The sequence below is a fragment of the Syngnathus typhle genome, linkage group LG1, assembly GCF_033458585.1.
Source record: "Syngnathus typhle isolate RoL2023-S1 ecotype Sweden linkage group LG1, RoL_Styp_1.0, whole genome shotgun sequence".
Classification (NCBI taxonomy): Eukaryota; Metazoa; Chordata; class Actinopteri; order Syngnathiformes; family Syngnathidae; genus Syngnathus; species Syngnathus typhle.
In genome coordinates this window covers 29,123,431-29,144,835 of record NC_083738.1, presented here as the reverse complement: position 1 = coordinate 29,144,835, position 21,405 = coordinate 29,123,431, and the positions used below count along the sequence as shown (strand labels likewise).

The following is a 21,405-nucleotide window of genomic DNA, read 5'->3' as shown; positions in this document are numbered from 1 at the left end:
TTATTTGCACGGTCGGCTTGCAGACGTAATGAGGTCTCTCGCTCGCCTGGCTGCCTGGCTGCCTGGCTGCCTGGCTGCCTGGCTGCCCGGCTGCCCGGCTGCCCGGCTGCCCGGCTGCCCGGCTGCCCGGCTGCCCGGCTGCCCGGCTGCCCGGCTGCCCGGCTGCCCGGCTGCCCGGCAGCCCGGCTGCCCGGCTGCCCGGCTGCCCGGCTGCCCGGCTGCCCGGCTGCCCGGCTGCCCGGCTGCCCGGCTGCCCGGCTGCCCGGCTGCCCGGCTGCCTGCCTCCCATTTGATTCTCAGTCGTTTGGGAGCTCTGTCTGGAGGAACACAAAATGCTTTGGTCCAGGGCTTTGACGTGGTCTACCTCGTAAGCTTGCCTTGTTGGCTTGTATGCAGTTGTGCAAAGTCGTTGCAGAGCTCTGGACTTTCCAGCGGCATCGGACTCGAATCATAAAACGACCCGTAAGCGCAGACGTCGTCGTCGCCGCGTGCTTTTCAAAGCCCACTGGCCATGTTTCACTTTTTGTTGCTTATGGCGGCGCCATGTGGATAAAAGCGCTAGTGCGTTGCCTCAAGTCGACCACATTTCCCCATCCACCCTACGAGTGCCGGCGCGGCAATAGCACCGATTTGGTGAATCCAATTGTGCCCAAACAATATGATAGAGAGTGGGGGAAAAACAATCAAAACACTGCGAACACAACACGTCCGGCATCGGTCGCGCTCGAGACGCCGGTGCAGTCGCACTTTCTCTTCCCGCCGTGAGAGCTCGTGAACATGGCTACAAAGAAGTCCAACGTGAGGCTTCGTTAGTGGTGGATGGAACACGCTTTAAAGAAAATGAAAGAGCAGGAGGGAGACGGATTCCTTTTTCGACAGCACTGTACTTCTTCTTCACTCGCCGTAACAACCGACACTTCCGTATACCCCGTCACCTGACCAACACTAACCAATCAGGAGCTAGTGGTTTCAGCCGCTGCAAGAAAATGATTGACACTCTTACTTGTGAGTAAGAGTGTCAATCATTTTCAAACATAAATGGAGATGTATATTTCAACAAATGAACTGAATTTTCATACATTTCTGATCCTTACTAAATAGGCTGAACGTGAATCAAAGGCAAAGGCCATAGCTGCACCTATAGAATGAAAGAAACACAATGTTTCGAGGCACGAAAGTGGCAATGGTGTTCCCAGTACGGCGACGGAACACGACACGTCCACCCTCAAGGAGCGCTTCTTAAATCCCATTTTGTGCAGAGCAAGAGGACCGAATGCACCGCCGTGTCCATGGTGTGGACATGACGGCCCGGGTACCGCGCTAACTCACTGTTTAGAACTTCAGTCATATTGAAATCATAAAAAGTACACATTTATGTGTTCACGTTTGAATCGCGATCATCAGAAATTTGGTCTTTAATAAAAGCGGTACAAGTGGTATAGAAAATGGATGGATGGATGGCGCTCTCTCACGACCGCCTTGTTCAGGGCCGGCCCTGCGATGTGTGTGCGTGCGCGTGCGTGCATGTTTTGAAGAAATGGGAGGAGGGGGCGGTACGTATGCAACACACTGATTGCGTGATCTTGGCCGCAGCACCAGCACCACCAGCACCACCACCAGCACCAGCACCAGCAGCAGCAGCAGCAGCAGCAGCAGCAGCAGCAGCAGCACCAGCAGCAGCAGCACCAGCAGCAGCAGCAGCAGCAGGAGCAGCAGCAGCAGCAGCAGCAGCAGCAGCAGCAGCAGCAGCAGCAGCAGCAGCAGCAGCAGCAGCAGCAGCAGCAGCAGCAGCAGCAGCAGCACCAGCAGCAGCAGCAGCACCAGCAGCAGCATCGCTACCAGGCGCAGTAGTGGCAGCAGCGGCGGCGGCAGCAGCGGCGGCGGCAGCGACAGCAGCACATACGTTCTCTTTGGAATAGCGGGAATGGGTCGTCATCACCTGTAGCTGCTGCACGCCGCTTCCCGACACACGCATGCGCGCACCGACGCCTCCCCTGCCCCAACGCACAGAAAGGATGGCACGCACCGAGCGACAGACGCGGCTGCGGCCGAGTCCCCAGCACCGAGAACCGCTCCGTCCCCGTGCAGGCGGCGCGGCCCGGACGAGTTGATCCCGCGGAAAGCAAGAGGAAAGGGGTGCGTGGGGGAGGAGCGGGGCGGCGGTGTGTGTGCGTGCGTGTGTGTGCGTGCGTGCGTTAGGAGCTCCCGCGGGAAGGAGAGACGTACGGACAGACAGAGACACTCTGGGGAAGGAAGCTAAGCGACGCACGTCAGGCGCAAGGTACCAGAAGGGACTCATTTGGAGGATATTTACATGCCAACAGGTAAGACAACTTTCCTCCCCCTCGAACCTGATCAATTTACGGTCCGCGTATGTCAAGCGGACGGGGACGCAAGTAGCCTGATGCATGCTACCGCTTTCCCAAAAGCAACGGGGCTCGCGCGTGTGATGAGAAAGTGTTGGCTTCACCGCAGAGGTAGGCGAGTGGGCGCTCGAGCGCGGGCGCTCGGGGGGTGGCTACTCCATGCGAGGGGCGCTGCGGAGTTTGCGTGGGTCTTGGCGGGTTTTGCGCGCGACATGGCGGTGGAGCAAGCTGGTGCGCGGCGCGGCCACTGCAGTCGACATCAGCGCGCGCGTCAGCGCTTGTGCACGAGGGGGGCAGGCACACGCAGATGATGGATGGCGCTGCAGAACCAGCGTCTTGGCTGCACGTGAAACACTTAGTCAGCCCCCCCCCCCCCCCCCTAAAATATCTTCTCCACCGGCTCTTAACACGCATGCGCAGTGCCCCAGCCGCGAAATGGCTCGTTCTAAAAGGAAGACGCGGTCTTTAAGGTCTTGTTCACATTCAGTGGCTTCGTCGAAAAGGATCCAGGCCTTCGTTCTGGAAAAGCGATCCGCCTCGACAAATATTGCTTGATCACTGTTTCAAAATGCTCATGTCAGCAGTATTGATGTACAACATCAGATATGAATGATGGACGAGCTCTTACTTGGCTTCACTCCAAAAGATTTACGTCGGTCGTAATGATCCGGACCCTTGTTGATGTACATGCATGGTAGATAGTGCATGGACGGGCCCGAACGGAAGGAATGGACGGGAAATGGCAAGTCCGCTGCTTCCTGCTTTGGGAGCCTGCTGTGATGCGATGCGATGCGACGTGATGCTATGCGACGTGATGCTATGTTTTCCTTCCTATTTTGAGAGCGCCTTCTTGGAAAGGTGGGCGAGCGCAGGTCGGCAGAAAGTCTCAAATGTGCTTTTTTGCTGAGTGACCTGCGCGGGTTGAAGGCTCCCTCCGGCCTCCTTTCCTCTCGCACACTTTCTGCCTTTTGCGATTTGGCAGCTGGCTGGAGAGCAGAGACCGTTTCCCTGGGTGGCACCTTTTGCGCCATGCAGGCGGCCTCCTTCCTTTTTGGTTTTGACGAACCCTCCTTCCATCTCTTCTTGCAAACGCTCACGGGTCTAAGCCAATTCCCTCATCCGTTACTTTGGCAGCCGCCACGCGACCGTGCACGCGTCACCTGCACATGCTGGCTCTTTTTCTTTCCTCCTTTCTTCCTTTCTTCCTTTCTTCCTTTCTTCCTTTCTTTCGGTCCTTCTGCCTGCCTGTCTGCCTGTCTGTCCGTCTGTCTGTCTTTCAGCCCACCGTGGCTGAAGGCGGCTGCACGCGGTCCGCATCGCCCCGTGGCCGATGGTAAACGGGTTCAGATGGAGGTTAAGCTGGTCTCATCGCGCTGTCGTCGCCTGCCGCCTCCTCACTCCACTTTTGCTCCCCTTCCGCATCGCTGTCGGGAAGCATTAGCTAATTTGATTTTGAAGCAGAAAATATGGTGGCCATCAGGACGGCCGTAAGTGTCATTAGGCTTCGAGTGGGACCGCGGCGTACTTGCGTCACGACCCAAAGATTCCAGACCCGCTTGCGACGACAATAAACGCGCTGTCACTTTCACCGCCTCAAAAATATGACTTTTGGCCAATACTGCTTAGAAACGATTAGTCTTTTCCTGGGGAGTTTTATGTGTGTGGGGGGGAGGGGGGGGGGGGCGTTTGGCTTCTCTTGGGCGGTTCGTCGGTCCCGCAGCTAATGGACTTCTGTAATCAAGCGATGCCGCTCTATCAGTGATGTCACGCTCGCCATGCGCCGCCTCCGCGAGGACGATCAAAGTCAAATTTCGCAGTGAACAGACATCGATGCAGCAGAGAATAAAACAAAATACAGCCAGCCTCGTTAAGACACAAGCCTACGATCACATCACGGCCGAGGGGACAGCATGAGGCAACCATTTCCAAAAGGGCAACATTCAAAGTGTTGCTTTTGCAAAGCTTTCAAAGTCCGCACAAAGCGGCGGGCTGTGCGTCGTTAACATAACATGCGACCCCCATGGGGCGCTTGCCGCATATCATCCTTTACGACGCTGGCGTGCGGTCATTTCCTCAAGAGGGATCAATGAGAGTGTTCGCCTCAAGGGCGCCAAGGACAAAAAAAAAAAATCTCAAACTCATTTCATCATCGACCTGTGAAGTCGGAAAGCTTCAGCTTTTTGCGCATTTTGCTCGGTTCTATTGCAATTTTGTACCCTAGCTGTTGCTTATGGGGGGGGGGGGGGTCAGAGCCTTCTTTTCCCTGAGCTCACGAGCGCAAACGCCGTGTGTGAAGTAAGAGGTCAGCTTTGAGGAACAGGCAGCGCTCGTTAAGTTGACGAGGCAAAGTAATGAGTGGCGAGACGGCATCCGGCCCAGCGGCGGCCTCGGGCCCGCCCGTGTTGGGACTCGGCACGGAGATTGCAATCTTGGCCATTTTGGCAATCTTGGCCATTTTGGCAACCTTGGCAACCTTGGCTCCTTCATGGTTTGCTCTCGCCGGCGTGAGCGTCAAGCTACTTGGCCCTACTCGGTCCTCGACCCCTCCCGGCGGCTCCACTGACGACCGGGTTCCAGTTTGATGTCTCGTTTCACTCGAACATGTCAGCGTACGTCCGGCAAGTAATGAGCGAGGCTTATTCGACTCCACTTCCTCCATTAAGGCTTCTTTCATGTTTCATTTCCTCGTCCTTTTGAGTCTCGGGCCAATCCCAGATGCAAGGTTTTGGCCACTTTGCGATCTAGCGAAGGACACGTTTGGATGTCTGTGGACGTCACCACGATGTCCGTCCGTCCATCCATCCGCCCGCCCGCCCTTCCGACCATGTCACCCATCCATCCGTCCATCCATTTCCTCCCACCGTCGGTCCGTCAATCCATCGAGCGCTGGCGTTTGGAGCCGTGACCTCACGCTCCGGGGGTCAGACTCGGACAACGGGGCCCAAAGAGCCGCGGAGCCACTATGAGGCTTTTCGACGCTCAACCGGGCAAAGTGTTAAGACGTCGCCACGGAGACCAACGGAGAGTCTCTCTTCCGCTCGCGTAGGAGCGTCACGAAGGGAAGCGGCTGCCATTCGGGGCCGAGAGGAGGCGAAACGCCATGCGCTCTTTGGTCCTTCTTGTCGTTCATCACAGTGAGCTGCACCGTGACATTTCATTTAGGCCAGAGGAGGCAAATCAATATCCCACGCTCGAAGCCCACCCGCTAGCATAAGGAGGAATTGAGAAGGAATTCTGCAGCCTCCGCAGCAAAAGAACAAGAGCGGGAGCGAGTTGAAGGGTAAAAAAAAGCAGCTCCGATTGTGTTGAAAAGGCAAAAAAGCTGAGGGAGCGAGGGAGAGAGCAAATCTTTGGCTGATAAAAGGTTGCCATCAATTGAGATGGAGGGAGGGAGGGAGGGAGGGAGGGAGAAAGTAAGAAAGGAAGGTAGGAAGGAAGGAAGGAAGGAAGGTAGGAAGGGAGGAAGGAAGGAAGGAAGGAAGGAAGGAAGGAAGGAAGGAAGGAAGGAAGGAAGGAAGGAAGGAAGGAAGGAAGGAAGGAAGGAAGGAAGGAAGGGAGGAAGGAAGGAAGGAAGGAAGGAAGGAAGGAAGGAAGGAAGGAAGGAAGGAAGGAAGGAAAGTTGGTTGACTCAAGCGGCGGTAGCTTGACGGAACGGCAGCCTCAACACTTGCACAATATCTGCAAGTGGCATCAGAGTGACGACGGACGGGGAGGTAAAGTGAAAGTGAAGTGAGGAAGGGAAGAGGGACAAAGACGACGACGTGCTAACGGTGAAGGTGGGAGAGCGCGGCTGACACCTGCCAGTCACATTCGGGGAAGGAGGCAGGAAGGTCAAAAATGCGCCCGCCGGTCAACGGGTCACCGCTCGCTTTGCGGCGCTACTGGTGGTCAGGAGCGCCTCGGGGTTGCGTGTCTTGCCATGGATCCGACCTGCGCCCTCTGGGTGGAGAACCGAGCACACTCACTCGACTCGGCAAAGAGGAAGCCCCCCCAAAGCAGAGTGTTGGCAGCGGCTGGGCTCGCGCTATCTTCACTGGCGTCGGCGGCCCCGTCCGTCTCCCCAAATGCCTTGCGCGTCTAAATTTAGAGCGTTACGCAACAAAAAGGTTGCATCATCGGGTAACACACTTTCTGGATTGGCTCGCTTTCCCTCAGCCCTTTTCATTTGCTAAAGATGTTTGTTTGTCAGCCTCAAGCAAAGGTCACAAGTAGAGGACGCCATTGTTTTTATTGATTCACTTGCCATTTGTCATCTCGGGCGGGACAGAGGACAGACGGGACACTTGGCGGACTGACTTGTCGAGCGAGCGCTATTTGGAGGCGCGAATGGCGTAGGTTGGAACCAAAGAGCCTTTGAGCGACTGCCGCTTTGGTGCCGAGCTACGAGGAGGGAGGGCCAGCTCGGGGGAAGCGAGCGGTGGGGGGCTTCAGGTGTAGCTTTTGCTCGTCAAGTGCGGGACAGACACACCGCCAGAGGTCTACGGAGACCAGGCACATGTCCAGCCCAGGCAGACGAGCGGTCCAAAGGGCCCAGCCAGGCAGATGAGCGGTCCAGAGGGCGAGGCCAGCTCAAAAAATGTGTCACATCTCAACAGGTGCAAGTTGCAAAAAACAAAGCCAAAAGCCAAAAGCCAAAAGCCAACAGCCAACAGCCAAAAGCCTCACACGCACCAGCCTGCTTCTGCACAAACGCTGGGCAAGCGACACTCCCTTGCGCAGCCACGTAAAGCCTCGGGTGCCGATCCGTATTCTGCTCCTCTGGAGCCAACGCGCACGTTTGCGGCGTCCGGGACGAGACGGGAAGGCGTCCACGACAGGCGCGTGACCTACTCGAGTTGCCCGACTTGCTACAAGCTAGAGAAGTCAAATGACTTTTGGACCTTCTTGCTTTTATTGCACGGACAGCACGAGGGACTCGCTGGGCACCGACGTCGCCGAGCGTGTGCGGGGAGTCACCGGTTCGGTGTCTTGTCTCCCCGCCAGATCGTCCAAATGAATCCCATGACTCAGCTCTACTACAAGAAGGTGAGGACCGGCCGGCCGGCCGGCCAGCCGGCCAGCCGGCCAGCCAGCCAGCAAGCTGATGCAGTTTGTCTTCCCTCAAGGCGACGTACTCGCCGTACCGCGACCGCATCCCGCTGCAGATCGTGCGGGCCGAGGTGGAGCTGTCGGCAGAGGAACGCGCCTACCTGACGGCGGTGGAGAAGGGCGACTACGCCGGCGTCAAACACGCGCTCCGTGAGGCCGAAGTCTACTACAACATGGACGTCAACTGTCTGGACCCACTGGGCCGCAGCGCACTGCTCATCGCCATCGAGAACGAGAACCTGGAGATCATGGAGCTGCTCCTGGATCACGGCATCCACACCGGCGATGCCCTGCTCTACGCCATCCGCAAGGAGGTGGTGGGCGCCGTGGAGCTGCTGCTGTCGCACCGCCGGCCCAGCGGCGAGAAACAGGTGCCCCTTGACCCGGTGCCGAGAGGACAAAAAACACAAAATGGCAAAAACAGCAACTTTGGCGTGTTCCGGGCAGGTTCCCTCGCTGATGATGGACAGCCAGTTTTCGGAGTTCACCCCCGACATCACTCCCATCATGTTGGCCGCGCACACCAACAACTACGAGATCATCAAGCTGCTGGTGCAGAGGAAGGTAAGCAACGGCCAGCGCGTGGGCCGAGCGGCGGGCATCCCTTTGGGCCGAGCGGCGAGCATCCCTTTGGGCCGGGCGGCGGGCATCCCTTTGGGCCGGGCGGCGGGCATCCCTTTGGGCCGGGCGGCGGGCGGCCCTTTGGGCCGGGCGGCGGGCATCCCTTTGACCGGCGCTCGTCTCCTCTCCCGCCCTCCTGCTAGGTGACCATTCCCAGGCCGCACCAGATCCGATGCGACTGCGTGGAGTGCGTCTCCAGTTCGGAGGTGCCCGGAGTCGCGAGCGGCGCAGCGTTCCAAAATTGCCAAAGTTGCCAGGTCACGCACGGCATCCACGCGTCCCGTCTGGTCCGCAGGTGGACAGCCTGAGGCACTCGCGCTCTCGACTCAACATCTACAAGGCCTTGGCGTCGCCGTCGCTCATTGCGCTGTCCAGCGAGGACCCCATCCTGACCGCCTTCCGACTGGGCTGGGAACTGAAGGAACTCAGCAAGGTCCGCCTTGTTTTGTAGCCAATTGCTGGCAAAATTCAATTGTGCCAAGTTGAGCTTCCTCCCTCCCCGGCCGGCCGGGCAGGTGGAGAACGAGTTCCGCCAGGAGTACGAGGAGCTGTCGCAACAGTGCAAGCGTTTTGCCAAAGACCTTCTGGACCAGGCCAGGAGTTCCAGAGAGCTGGAGACCATCTTGAACCACCGGGACAGCGACCAGAGCGAGGAGCTGGACCCCCGACAGTGCCACGACCTGGCCAAGCTCAAGCTGGCCATCAAATACCACCAAAAGGAGGTACGGTGGCCCAAAGAGGCCAAACGCTCTGGGGATAGCCCCGCCATCTTGCCTTCTGGCACGGACAGCTGTCCTTCGTTGCCTCGCTTCGATTTTGCAAACAAACAGTTCTTTCACCCGCGTGGCTTTCTATTTGCTGATCCACGCGTTGGTTCACACGACGTCTCCGAGGAACGTCTTTGCGCGCGTCCGCCCGCTCACCCGTCGGTGACCAGTCCGTCTGTCTCGGCAGTTTGTGGCGCAACCCAACTGCCAGCAGCTGTTGGCGACACTGTGGTACGACGGCTTCCCGGGCTGGAGGCGGCGCCACTGGGCGGTCAAGCTGGTCACCTGCTTCATCATCGGACTCCTGTTTCCCGTCTTCTCGTTGGTACGCGGCGCCGGCAGCGGCGGGGCGCTTTGCGGGAGCGCCTCCTTCTCCTCGCCCACGTCTCTCGACTCTTTCTTTCTTTCTTGCAGATCTACCTGTTGGCTCCCAAAGGCGCGCTGGGGCGCTTCATCAAGAAGCCCTTCATCAAGTTCATCTGTCACACGGCGTCCTACCTGACCTTCCTCTTCCTGCTCCTGCTGGCCTCGCAGCACATCGCCCGCACCAACCTGCACATGCAGGGCCCGCCGCCCACCGTGGTGGAGTGGATGATTCTGCCGTGGGTGCTGGGTACGCACGCTAAGCCTAACCCGGCGACCTTTGTTCAAAATGTCAAGAAACCGTCTGCGTGTGCGCGCGCGCACTTTAGGATTCATCTGGGCAGAGATCAAAGAGATGTGGGACGGAGGCTTCACAGAGTACATCCACGACTGGTGGAACCTGATGGACTTTGCCATGAACTCCCTCTACCTGGCCACCATCTCACTGAAGATCGTGGCCTACGTCAAGGTAATGCCGAGCGTCAGGCGGGAAGGGGGGGGCGTCGAGGTGCTTTGAGAACGTCCGCCAGCAAACGAGAGCGTGCTCGCTCACCAGACGCCGAGCCATCTGCGAGATGCTGACGGACAGCCCGCCGGCCGGCCCGCCCGCCCGCCCGCCCGCCCGCCTACCCTAACCTCCTTCCCTCCCATCCATCCCTACCTCCCTCCCTCCCTCCCTCCCTCCCACACACCCGCGCACAGCCTTTCCACAAAATGCGTACGTCCGCCCGGTCTGGCGTTTCCTTCCGTGCGCTTGACTTTTCTCTCTCGGCCAGTACAACTCATCTCGGCCCCGGGAGGAGTGGGAGATGTGGCACCCGACGCTCATCGCAGAGGCTCTGTTCGCCATCGCCAACATCTTCAGCTCGCTGCGACTCATCTCGCTCTTCACCGCCAACTCGCACCTCGGGCCCCTGCAGATCTCCCTGGGCAGGATGCTGCTGGACATCCTCAAGTTCCTCTTCATCTACTGCCTGGTAATGACACCGTTCTGGCCAAGGCTGCGTCACGTGCCGAAGATGATCCTGGGGCGGGGGGTGACAGTTGGTGTCTTTGGGCAGTGGCGTGCAAAGGGCGCTGAGCAGGCAATTTGGTGATTCCCCCCCGCACAGGTGCTGCTCGCCTTCGCCAACGGCCTGAACCAGCTCTACTTCTACTACGAGACCACGGCCTCGGAAGAGCCCAACAACTGCAAGGGCATCCGCTGCGAGCGTCAGAACAACGCCTTCTCCACGTAAGTGGCCGTTCCGGCGATGGCCTGCTTTGGCTTTGGATGGTTTGGTGTGCAAAAGCGAGAGAACGTTGCGCTCGCGACTGCCCCCCGCCCGCGCCTCATCTGTCCATCACGCCGCATCAATGCGTCGGCGTGTTTGCGAGGCGAGGCGTCTGCGCGAGGCGCGTGTGTGGAGGCGGCAAAACAACTGGCTCGGGAACATCTTCGCCATGACTGACAGATGACCGTTGGCGCCGCCAGGAGGGGGGGGTGGCTGGTCGGTGGGCTCGGTAACTGAGTAAACGCCGAGTCGTCACGTGGTGTCTTTCTCGCTTTGCAGTAACGATGCTCTGTCGCCTCCCCTCCTCGTTTACACTCTGGCCGAGCGGGTCGGCACGGAATGAATGTCCCTGTTGAATATTTGATGCATCAAATAGGTATATCAGCTTTGCTGGCCGCTTCATCTCAGTTTCGACAAAAGAGCGGAACTCTTTCTCCGGCTCCAGCTCAGTCATAAATTTCGGAGGGAGCGCTGGCTTTTCCAGAGCAGCGTACGCGGTCCAGATGGGGCCGGTCGGGCTTTGCGCGTTGGCAAAGCAAAGCACCGCGTGAGCGGTGAGCTGGCATTGGCAGCTTGTTCTTCACGTCCGCCTCCAGGCTCTTTGAGACTCTGCAGTCGCTCTTCTGGTCAATATTCGGTCTGCTCAACCTCTACGTCACCAACGTGAAAGCCCGCCACGAGTTCACTGAGTTTGTGGGCGCCACCATGTTTGGGACGTACAACGTGATCTCGCTGGTGGTTCTCCTCAACATGCTCATCGCCATGATGAACAACTCGTACCAGCTCATCGCCGTGAGTGCCGCCGCCACCGCCGCTGCTTTTTGACCTCGCCTGCCTGCCTGCCTGCCTGCCTGATGCCTGCCGCTTGCCTCTGGCCCATCAGGACCACGCTGACATTGAGTGGAAGTTTGCTCGCACAAAGCTGTGGATGAGCTACTTTGACGAAGGAGGAACGTTGCCGCCCCCGTTCAACATCGTTCCCAGCCCCAAGTCCGTCTGGTACCTGCTCATGTGGCTCCACAACAAGCTGTGCGGCCGAGGCCGGCCGCACGGGGATGACCCCCACAAGTGCGAGAACCTGCGAGAGTTCACGGTGAGTGGACCCGAGGCTGAGCGTGTCGCTAAGGAGGAGACTTCCGCTCGCTGACACACGCACACGCACGCACGCGCACGCGCACACACACACACACACACACACACACACACACACACACACTGACGCACTTGCTAAGTTACGTAAGACGAGCAGCCCACATAAGTTAAGAGCGCCGACCGTGTCTCTAAATTCAATCCATCGGTGCATGCCAGAACCGCCTGGGCTCAAACTGAAAATGTCATTCCCTGATTATTTGGACTTGTCCCCCCACACCCTCTCTCCGTAGGAGCGTCACGCCGACAGTCTGATACAGAACCAGCATTACCAGGTGTGTAAGCCGGGTTTCCACAAAGAGGACCGACACCAAACGCTGGTTTGGGGTATCTGACACCGACGGATTCTCGCAGCCGCCCGGACGGGCTTTGTAGCCAATCTCGGCCCAAGGTGCTTCCGTGGGGGTTCCGCTAAAGCGCCCTTCCTTTTCAACAGGAGGTGATCCGAAGCCTGGTGAAGAGATACGTGGCTGCCATGATCCGCAGCGCCAAGACGGACGAGGGCCTGACGGAGGAGAACTTCAAGGTGGGTGGACCCGGGCGGCCGTATTTATCTGGCGGATCCATCATCCTGATCCTACCGCACGGGGAATGTTTCTTGACGGATCTTTGGCATAGCGAGCGGCCGGCCACTTCTGAGGTTCCCGTCATCTTTGGTCGGGGAGAAGTCAGGACAGTTTGGAAAGCACACTGTGCTGGAGACCTCCTCCTGCTGACCCCCTCCACCTGCTCCTGCTCCGTTTTTAACCTTTGAAAGCCGAGTTGTCTTCACCGTGCAAAGGACTGTGTGCAAACTGCTGAGGATGCATCAATCAACATTTTCTCTTTGTTTCCAGGAGCTCAAGCAGGACATCTCCAGTTTCCGTTACGAGGTCCTGGATCTCCTGGGCAACCGGCGTCCTCCTCGCCGACACTACTCCTCCTCCAGCGACATGGCACGAGACGACGGCGGCGGCGGCGGCGGCGACGTGGCCTCGGAGGACGACAGCGAGCCGGGCGACCGGAGGGCAAAGGGCGTCAGCTTCACCGTGCCGCTGGAGGAGGAGGACGATTGCCGGCCGGCGCCCGCGCTCGGCGTCTCCGCCTTGGTACGCTCCATTTCCGGGATGAGCCGGGTGGGGGAGGGGGGGCAGGAGGAGGAGGAGGGCCTGGCGGCGGAGGAGGAGGAAGAGAAACCCAAGAGCAACGGACTAAAGACCGCGGCGCTCCCGCCTTCCGGCACCCTAGCGTCGCCGTGGTTCTCGTCCTCGCTCTCCACCTCGCTGGCTCGCACCAAGAGCCGGCTGCAGGGTCTGCCAGTGGCGGCCAAGACGGACTCCTTCAAACGCCTCTCGGTGCTCTTCTCCCGCTCCAAGCGCTCGGCCCTGCCCCTGCGCTCGCTGCCCCTGCGCTCGCCGCCCTCCTACACCATCTCCGACGGGCTGCTCCTCCCGCGGGGGGGCCGCTCCGACTCGGGACCGGAGCGCGTGAGCCAGACCCGTCTGAACCGGGTGGGCCGAACAAACGGACGCGACGCGCTCCTGACGCTGCCCCCGCCTCCGCCTTGTCCCTGCCAGTCGCTGCACTGCGCGTCCAACATGTCCGAGTCCAGCTCGCGTCTTTTGGACTCCAGCGAGGACATTTTCCAAAGTGGCGGCGGCAGCGGCGGAGTGGAGGCGGCGGGCGACGGGGGTGGCAGCGGAGGGCTGATGATGATGATGGGCGGCTGGGTGGGACCCTGCGACGACGTCGCGGAGGACGGCCCCGAGGTCGCGGAGGACTCGGTCAGCACGCAGCTCTAGAACCGGGACGGACGGGGCTTTTGTTTCTTTTCCGCTCTGATGGCCGACGCTGGATTTGCGAGTGCCCGCTTCCCGTTTGGCAGTGATCAGCGCGATGTTGAGCGAGGCGCCCGCGCGCACGTCAGACACGCTCGCAGCGCGCTGCTTTTTCCCTCGTCTGCCTGCGGCGGGTGTTTTGCCGACGCCTTTCTCTGCGTACTTTGACGATCGCCGATCCGATCTTTTGCTGCCACGGACAGATGTCACGCAAGTCTGAGCGACTCCAATATGGGAATCCACGCAATTTGCGCTTTTCTTTTGTTTTCTCTGAAGCCCAAACGATCGGGCCTTTGCGAGAAGCCGTCGTTTTGCCCCGGTTTGTGCGTTTGCCGTCCGTCTCGGGCAGTCCCGAAAAAGTCCCGCGAGGGAGCTCCGCGAAGCGTGCATGTTTCACCGACGCTCGCGAGGTCGCTTGGCATTGTTTGGCGGGCACGGAAGACTCGAAATGGGCACGAAAGGCCGGCGCGTTTCAAAAGGAAGGCGGCCATGTTTTTTAAAGCCAGCGCAAGAGCAAGCGAGCCGTTCACCGACTTGCTAATTGTGCACGTGCTCGCTCAATCGTCTTTTCTTGGTTTGGGCGGCTCGCTCATGTTTCCCTTTGCTAAACGGCGGCGCATCCCTCCCTCCCTCCATCCATCCCTCCATCCCTCCCTCCCTCCATCCATCCAACCAACACCCATGACCCGAGCCGAGAGCTTTTTTAGGAAGGTGCGCCGTATCCACCGTAACGACCAGGACGGGGCCGTTTTCCCTTTAAGCACTTTGGCGACCGCCAGTACCTGGACCACTTTGAACGTAGCCCCAAGAGACAAAAGGAGAAGGAGAAAGGAAGCCCTCAAGCATCTTGCCAAGGAACCACCTTCTACCCCACTTATGCCAGTAATAATGACGCTAATCATCACAATAATAATAATAATAATAACAACAACAATAAGAGGCCTCTGGGTCTGGTTTGCTTCTTTGCCTCCAAGATTCAGTTCTTCCTTGACTTTGTCCCACTTGGAGCTGCTCAATAAATCCACCGTGTTGGACTTGGACAGGAAGTGACGGTGCTGACGCACGCGCAGCCGCTGGATGGACGCACGCACGGGCAGCCACCGCCACCAGAGACTTTTTGTTTTTTTATTATATTTTCGTTTTTGGGCGACTCATGGAAAACATTTCCCTTGTTTCAATGTTTTTACCAGTCCAGCAGCACGGGCACACCGACTTAGTAGGCATGTTTGATCAATGGCATTACAACACACACGCGCATGCGCGCGCGCACACACGCACACAGTGTTTCTGCCGCATCGCAACGATACGGTTTGACGATCAATCAATCGGACCTTGACAATCACCATAAGGACCGGCGAGCCAACATCACGCCTCTTAAAAAAAACATAGAATCCCCCCACACCAATGAATTCTCAACACAATTATTGACAAGTATTGATCAGCTCCTTTCATCAGTGAACGCAAGTTCAGATAAATCGTTCGGATGGGCCAATATCAATAATGGCAGACTGACTCCCTGAGGCATGTGTGCGTGTGTGTGAGTGGGGCTCATCAGCCTTTCGAGACAAGACTTATCTCCTCCAGTCACACACACACACAAGTGAGCAGGCATGCAAACACACATTTAGACAGCAGTGTCTCTTGACAGAGCGGTTTCATCATGATTTATTTACACAAATACATGTGTGGCCACTGTCATGCACACACAACACACACACACACACACACACACAGACAATACCACTACAAGATTTATGTTCCTACAACAGGAAAAACAAGGACAAACTCACAGGGGACACTAATAACCACAAAGTGTGTGTGTGTGTCTGTGTGCGCGCGTGCGTGCATGGATACAGGAGGCTTACTACAAATGATTCCGTAGTGCGGCATTTTAAGCGGCACTTCAGGTGTCAAAAAAATTGTTGTCCAACAGAATAGCTCTCGGACAGACAGGTCCGCCCGGGCGGACATGCACGCCCGCCCGCCCGCACGCACACAGAGGACAGGTCGCCCTCTTCACCCTCCACGCAGATTTTCAGCTTTGACACTGGGAGGGGATTTTACCCCGTGAATGAATGTACAATTGAGTTTTTTTTTTGCAGAAGCTGCCGCACGTTGTTAATTCTTGAATAAAGGCATCATTACAAAGGTGCTTGCTTTTGTATTTTGTTATGTACAAATACATGAAAACCTTCACAGCTTAGCCTTTCAGTGCGCTAGCTAAAAAGCTAACACGGAATAGCCATTAGGCACGGGCTGAACACAAATGCGCCGAAATCATACAACAGTCGTACTACAACTCTTATTAGCTTACGAGCAAGCGAGCGCTCTGTCTTATGGAGGAAAATGGATGTTGTGTGACGAAAAGTGTCCAACTCATTTTGTCACGGAACGGACGGACGGACGGAGCATGGCGACCAAAAGCAGCTTGGACCAGCTTGGTGTATTGGAGAACAAACTAATAGACTCGGCAAACTGACATGACTTAACAAACAAAACCAACAACAGGACTGAGCGACAAAGATGTGCACCGAAAAGTCACGAAGACGACAACACACACATACACAATGATCTGACGGGGGGTGAGGGCGGGGCAGACAGGACTTCGATACACGACAGGTAACAAGAGGCAGGTGAGAATAATCAAACTAATCATGGGCACACAGGAGGGGCGAGCACACAGACAGAAACCATGACAACAAGCACGTGGTGGAACGGCTGGGGACGAGACGTGACACATTCGGATTCTATTGAATTGTGTGTACGGAGCAAGAAAAAGATTGTGAGGATCAACAAAGTCCGTTTGGACGCATCTCTTTGTAGCTAATGGACGGCGGGCGGCCCGGTGGACTAATGCGCCAGCTTCAGCGATTCAAAGGGCTTTGTTGGCAGAGTGGCCGAGCGAGGCTAACGCCGGCCGGCCGGCCGGCCGTCCGTCCGTCCAGCCAGCACCTCGCGCCACCGTCGGAAGCTCTTTCTGCCGGCCTCCGCGTGATGCTCCTATTGCCAAGGGACAAAAGCTCCTGCGTGGGCCGCGCTACTGAATAGGAACCGATCGGCCGACTCTCATCTTTCCAGCTCCCCTCCGCCGACTCAGTGTCAGCTTTTGCGATGGGACGCACACTCATCCGCCGCCAGCCGGCTGTTCTTTTGGCATTGTCTCCCACGGCGAACCGAAGCGGAGCACGCTTGACAATGGTTAACTCGTACTATTTGATACGTCTCATTTTAGATCAGGGACCTCTCGCCATGTTCCAAGACAAGAATGTGTGGAAAACAACGAAAGCCCAAAGTTGAGGATCATTTTGCGCTTAAAAAGACGACAATGAGTCAACGACAAAGCAGAACCCATTGAGGCAAAAGCCCATGTAGGCCACAGTCAACGTGGGCTAGCTAATTTCATGCGGGCTAACGCTGCTGGTTAGAACAAGCGGCAGTCGCATCACAGGTGGCGAGGGTTCTATTGGACAAAAGACCAGCCACGTCACGAACACGTTCCGACGCGAGCTGCACTCAAAAGCCAGCTGACTATTGGCCAGCTCGCTATGCTGAGCCAAGCATACGTGCCATTTCAAGTCACAGATGCAACACTGTCCAATCGTGGGCAAAAATAATCACGTTGCCAATTTGCATTGGCATAGCGCCTTCATTTGCCGTGCAGAAGTAATCAAAGAAACATCGGCTTGCTGCTTTGCGCATGTCTAATGTCTCTGAACCGTAGCAAGTGCAAAGATCACCATTTCGATTTGTGAATCCTTTTGTGCACAGTCAAACTAACAACGGGTTGTGTTGTGTGTTCTTTTCACATAACCTCACATCATCCTCGACAATAGAAGGGATAAGAGTTTGCCACCATGATTCTGTGTTTAGTTAGCCTTGCTTCGGTTTTTTTCACCCTCAGCTACTAGTACTACAGTGCCTGTCGGCACCATTCTGATTCTGACAGGTCCGTTTTGGTTCTACAGTGACCAGCGTCTAATTTAGTATCTGCAATGAGCCTCCACTTCTTGATTATTTTCTTGTAGCTCATATTTTGGAAAATCGCTCTCGCTATTCCATACCCCCAAAAAAGCGGAGTGTGTGTCAGAGTAAAATACATATACGTAGCATTGATTTAGGTATGTAAAGTTGCAAACTCGTCGCAACGTTATTTGAAGGGGCATTTGTTTTAGGCGGTGGGCAGCGCCCTCGTGTGGAACATGAAAAGAAACACAAACTAGCACCACGACTGAGCGCAGCTGCGTCAAGCTGCACTGCGCCTCTGCCGGTGTATACTGCATCCTGATTGGTCGGGCCTGTGCCACTTCTTTCTCTCTGATTGGTGGGTGAAGAGCCGAGCCGAGCCGAGAGCGGAAGTGCTCTCAGTTGAGATGAGCCATCGAAAGCGGTATCAAATAAACCCGTTTCCTAAACTTCTTACAGGACCAAACGAGCGAGTCCAACCCAGGCTGGCGGGCGGAATGACTTTAGCGGCTCGTTTTTGGCTTTTGGTGAGCGTCACCGCGGCCGGGACGGCGGCGAAGCACGACGGCGACGACGAGTGGGTGCACCTTCCGGACAACTGTGAAGGTAAGCGATAAGCAACCACCCACAATGCACTTCAAACACCCGGAAACAGCAGGTGGTTATATCGTCATATCATACAGTCATGCTGTTAATCAATACGTAGTATCACATGCGACGTCCTCAATCGGTGCATTGAAAAGAAACCAATTCACCAGACATTGATGGAAGAAAAGCAACTGCCGGCTGTCACGATATTATCGATGTTTCTTTTCAGTGTGCAAGTTTGTCAGCATCGAGATGAAGTCCGCCTTCGACGAAACAGGAAAGACCAAGGAAGTCATCGACCGCAACTACCGTTTCATTGACAGCAAGGGAGCTCCGCCCATCAAATACGTCAAGTCGTAAGTACGCTAGCTGGCGCTAACTGCTTTTCTCTAGCGTGCCTCAAAAGCCCGTCCTGTCCTGTCCTGCCCTCCCTCTTCAGTGACCTGCGCTTCATCGAGGTGGTGGAGAACGTGTGTCAGCGGCTCTTGGAGTACAACCTGCACAAGGAGAGAAGCGGCAGCAACCGCTTTGCCAAGGTGAGTCGATACGCGCCAGCGACCGCTTCGCCAAGGTGAGTCGAGCCGCGCCAGCGACCGCTTCGCCAAGGTGAGTCGAGCCGCGCCCGAGCTCCTTTGCGCCATCCAGAAGACTTTGTCCGTCGCAGGGCATGTCCGAGACCTTCTCCACGCTGCACGGCCTGGTCAATAAAGGCGTCAACGTGGTCATGGACATCCCGTACGAGCTGTGGAACGAGACGTCGGCGGAGGTGTCGGACCTCAAGAAGCGGGTAAATGTGGGCGGGTGCCGGGCGGGTTCAATTCCGTGCCGTGAACGCAACCTGTGTCTGTCTGTGTCTGTGTCAGTGTGACGTGTTGGTGGAGCAATACGAGGACGTGATTGAGGACTGGTACAGAGGCAGCCAGGAAGAAGACTTGACCACATACCTGTGCGAGAAGCACGTGCTCAAAGGACAGGACGCAGGTGACTCGCGCGCGCACGCACGCACTCGCGCACGCAACGACGGCAACGCTGAGCGCTAAATGTTCTTTGCCCAGCCTGCTTGAAGGAGGAGTGGGCACCCAAAAGGAAGGGAGACCGGGCAGCTATCGCACAACACAAGAAGAGTGAAGGAGTTGATAGCAAGAAAAAAAGGGAGAAGAAAGCAAAGACAGCGGACCCGGACGCGCAGGGGACTCGGTCCCGGGAGTCTGGGACTAAGGCGGAGCTGTGAGGATCTTTTTTTTTAGGGGGGGGGGGGGGGGTTCTCGTGAGGATTTTGGGGGGGGGGCCTCACTTTTGCTACAACAAAAACATTTGACTGCTCATGCTGGATGCGTGCGTGTCTATTTAAGATGAAGTGCAATGCGTGTGCATTTCCCAGTTTTATGTGCTTGCTGCTGTGCCGTTTCTGTTGTTCAATAAAGTTTTCTAGATGGAACAATTCACTGTGGTTGGGGATGGGTGGGGGGGTCTCTGGGCTCCCATCAGGTTCAATGGCTCAACTTTGTTGCCAGTTGCCCGAGTATACTTTCAAAAGTTTTCGAATCTCTTCAACACGGACTGTGCACCATTAGCAAAAATGGAATCAGACACAACGCTAAGGTGTTGTAATGTCAACGTTGTACCCCTGGAGGGAGGCAGAGTTCAACAAGAATGATCCGGGGACATTGCAATGTCACGTTATCGCCGCTGGAGAGAGCCACGATTCTGCGTCAAGAATCGATGCCAAGCTCACCAAGTTAACGATGTCACGTGCCTTACCTGAAGCGGTGGTGCCTTGCCTGAAGCGGTGGTGCCTTACCTGAAGCGGTGGTGCCTTGCCTGAAGCGGTGGTGCCTTGCCTGAAGCGGTGGTGCCTTACCTGAAGCGGTGGTGCCTTACCTGAAGCGGTGGTGCCTTCAGACTTGCCCGACTTAATCCACCGCTCACTATCGCGTCAAAACGCGATCAAGCATTACGACTAAACAAAAAACATGACATATCTTGAGTCGTTCGCAATTTTGTCATCAAACGACGACAAAAACTAGTTGAAAATGTCTTCCCACCTCGGATATGGCGTCGAACGAAGCCTCCCTCTATCCAGGGCATGTTTAAGGCGAGTGCAACGAAGACAAACTGCAGCGAGAAACGGGCTGGCGGGCGGCACTTGCCGCCGCCGCATCAGCCATTGGCACCTGCGTGAAGCTGGCCCCCCACCCACCCCACCCCACGCAAAGTGCAAGGAAAATAGTCTGTTTCGTTTGGGGCCAGCTTTATCGCATCGCAGGTGGAAAACGCTATCGACTGACTCGTTCGTGAACGGGAAGTTGCGGCATTTTTTCTTCTTCGTTTTCTTTTACGGCGAGGTCGCACCAGCTTCAATGCGCATTACCGACGCCTACGGTTAATTACGTCATTGCAGTGAAGTCATATGAACTGAAAAAAGAACGAATAACTTCATTAAGTGATCCGTTCACTGAAAAGATTCGTTCTTATGAACGAATCGTCGACTCACGAGCCAACACGGATCTCGGTTGTCCCGCTGATCCATCATGTCACTTGACGACGTGCATCCATTTCGCATTCAAGGCTTTCTCTTCTGCCTTGGCCGCTTGGAGCACTTTTCACTTGAAAAACAGTGCACGTTCTTAGCGTTTAGCCCTCGCTCGAGGAGGCTTGAATGAAACAGGGCGAGCCTTTAGTGGTGTTTGATTCCGGCCGCATGCCATTGGAAGCAGATGTCACCAAAGAGCGACATCATTACTGCGCTGTGTCCATGTCATTTGACCATTTAGCAGGCCCAAAGGTTAGGCGCAAACAGAAGACGTGACCAGACATTTGTGGAGGAAAAAAAAAGATTCAGGAGCGCTAGATAGGTTGAGGGATCGACAAGATGATCCAACTCGCTGGCAAATGCTGCTCACGTTGGGCTACGGTGGCAAGGACGCTGTCACCTGGGAGCGCAAATACGTACGCTAACGTGCTAATGGCATTTGGAGCGGAAAGGTGTCACATGCCACTTTCACACGGGCGGGCCAGCATTAGCACGCGCTTCAGGGCCTGCCACCAAGAACAAACAGCCCATTTTGGAAGGCGAAAGGAGGGAGAGAAGCAGAGGCCGAGGGCATCGTTGTCACACCTCCCCCTCTCGAGTGGTCGTTCTCCAAGAAAGAAAACGACAAGCCGAAAGCGAATGCGATTTGCACATCGCGACGGCTGCAATTTGGGGAAAGAACGAAAAAAACATTCACACTGCTTCTCTCTCTCAGAACTCTGCGTGTCTAAGTTGAGTGCTTGAGAAAGCTTTCATTCACAAAGACTCCAAAATGGAAGCGACTTTTTTTGCATCACTGATGTCATCTGATTGATGACCTTCGCTGGTGTGGTATAACTTTGTGAACAAAGTGGATAAATAGACGCTCCTTCAATC

General features: G+C 56.3%; 2 protein-coding genes and 1 long non-coding RNA gene across 4 annotated transcripts; 2 read left to right on the top strand and 1 right to left on the bottom strand.

The window, feature by feature from the left end:
• The first annotated feature begins 2,188 nt into the window (after positions 1-2,188).
• trpc5a (transient receptor potential cation channel, subfamily C, member 5a) lies at positions 2,189-15,588 on the top strand. 2 transcript variants are annotated; one of them, XM_061288884.1, is made up of 17 exons: positions 2,189-2,324; positions 7,272-7,391; positions 7,472-7,825; positions 7,902-8,018; positions 8,219-8,281; positions 8,371-8,508; positions 8,591-8,797; positions 9,030-9,167; positions 9,257-9,455; positions 9,535-9,674; positions 9,982-10,182; positions 10,318-10,439; positions 11,076-11,271; positions 11,363-11,572; positions 11,862-11,903; positions 12,065-12,154; positions 12,465-15,588. In XM_061288884.1, the coding sequence occupies exons 2-17, from the start codon at positions 7,359-7,361 to the stop codon at positions 13,407-13,409; spliced, it is 3,195 nt and encodes a 1,064-aa protein (XP_061144868.1). In that variant the 5' UTR covers positions 2,189-2,324; positions 7,272-7,358; the 3' UTR covers positions 13,410-15,588. The 2 variants fall into 2 exon arrangements, with proteins under 2 accessions (XP_061144868.1, XP_061144781.1); XM_061288797.1 differs by lacking the exon at positions 2,189-2,324 and having other exon boundaries at positions 6,385-7,391.
• A 2,177-nt stretch (positions 15,589-17,765) lies between these two features.
• cnpy3 (canopy FGF signaling regulator 3) lies at positions 17,766-19,244 on the top strand. Its single transcript, XM_061291315.1, has 6 exons — positions 17,766-18,014; positions 18,226-18,352; positions 18,436-18,532; positions 18,661-18,783; positions 18,860-18,977; positions 19,052-19,244. Exons 1-6 carry the CDS (start codon positions 17,816-17,818, stop codon positions 19,225-19,227), a joined length of 840 nt encoding a protein of 279 aa, XP_061147299.1. The 5' UTR covers positions 17,766-17,815; the 3' UTR covers positions 19,228-19,244.
• Positions 19,245-19,258: 14 nt separating this feature from the next.
• Positions 19,259-20,306, bottom strand: LOC133160716 (uncharacterized). Its single transcript, XR_009715949.1, has 2 exons — positions 20,042-20,306; positions 19,259-19,956 (listed from the first exon to the last, which is right to left on the bottom strand). It is a non-coding gene; the product is annotated as an uncharacterized LOC133160716 (long non-coding RNA).
• Between the last annotated feature and the right edge of the window lie 1,099 nt (positions 20,307-21,405).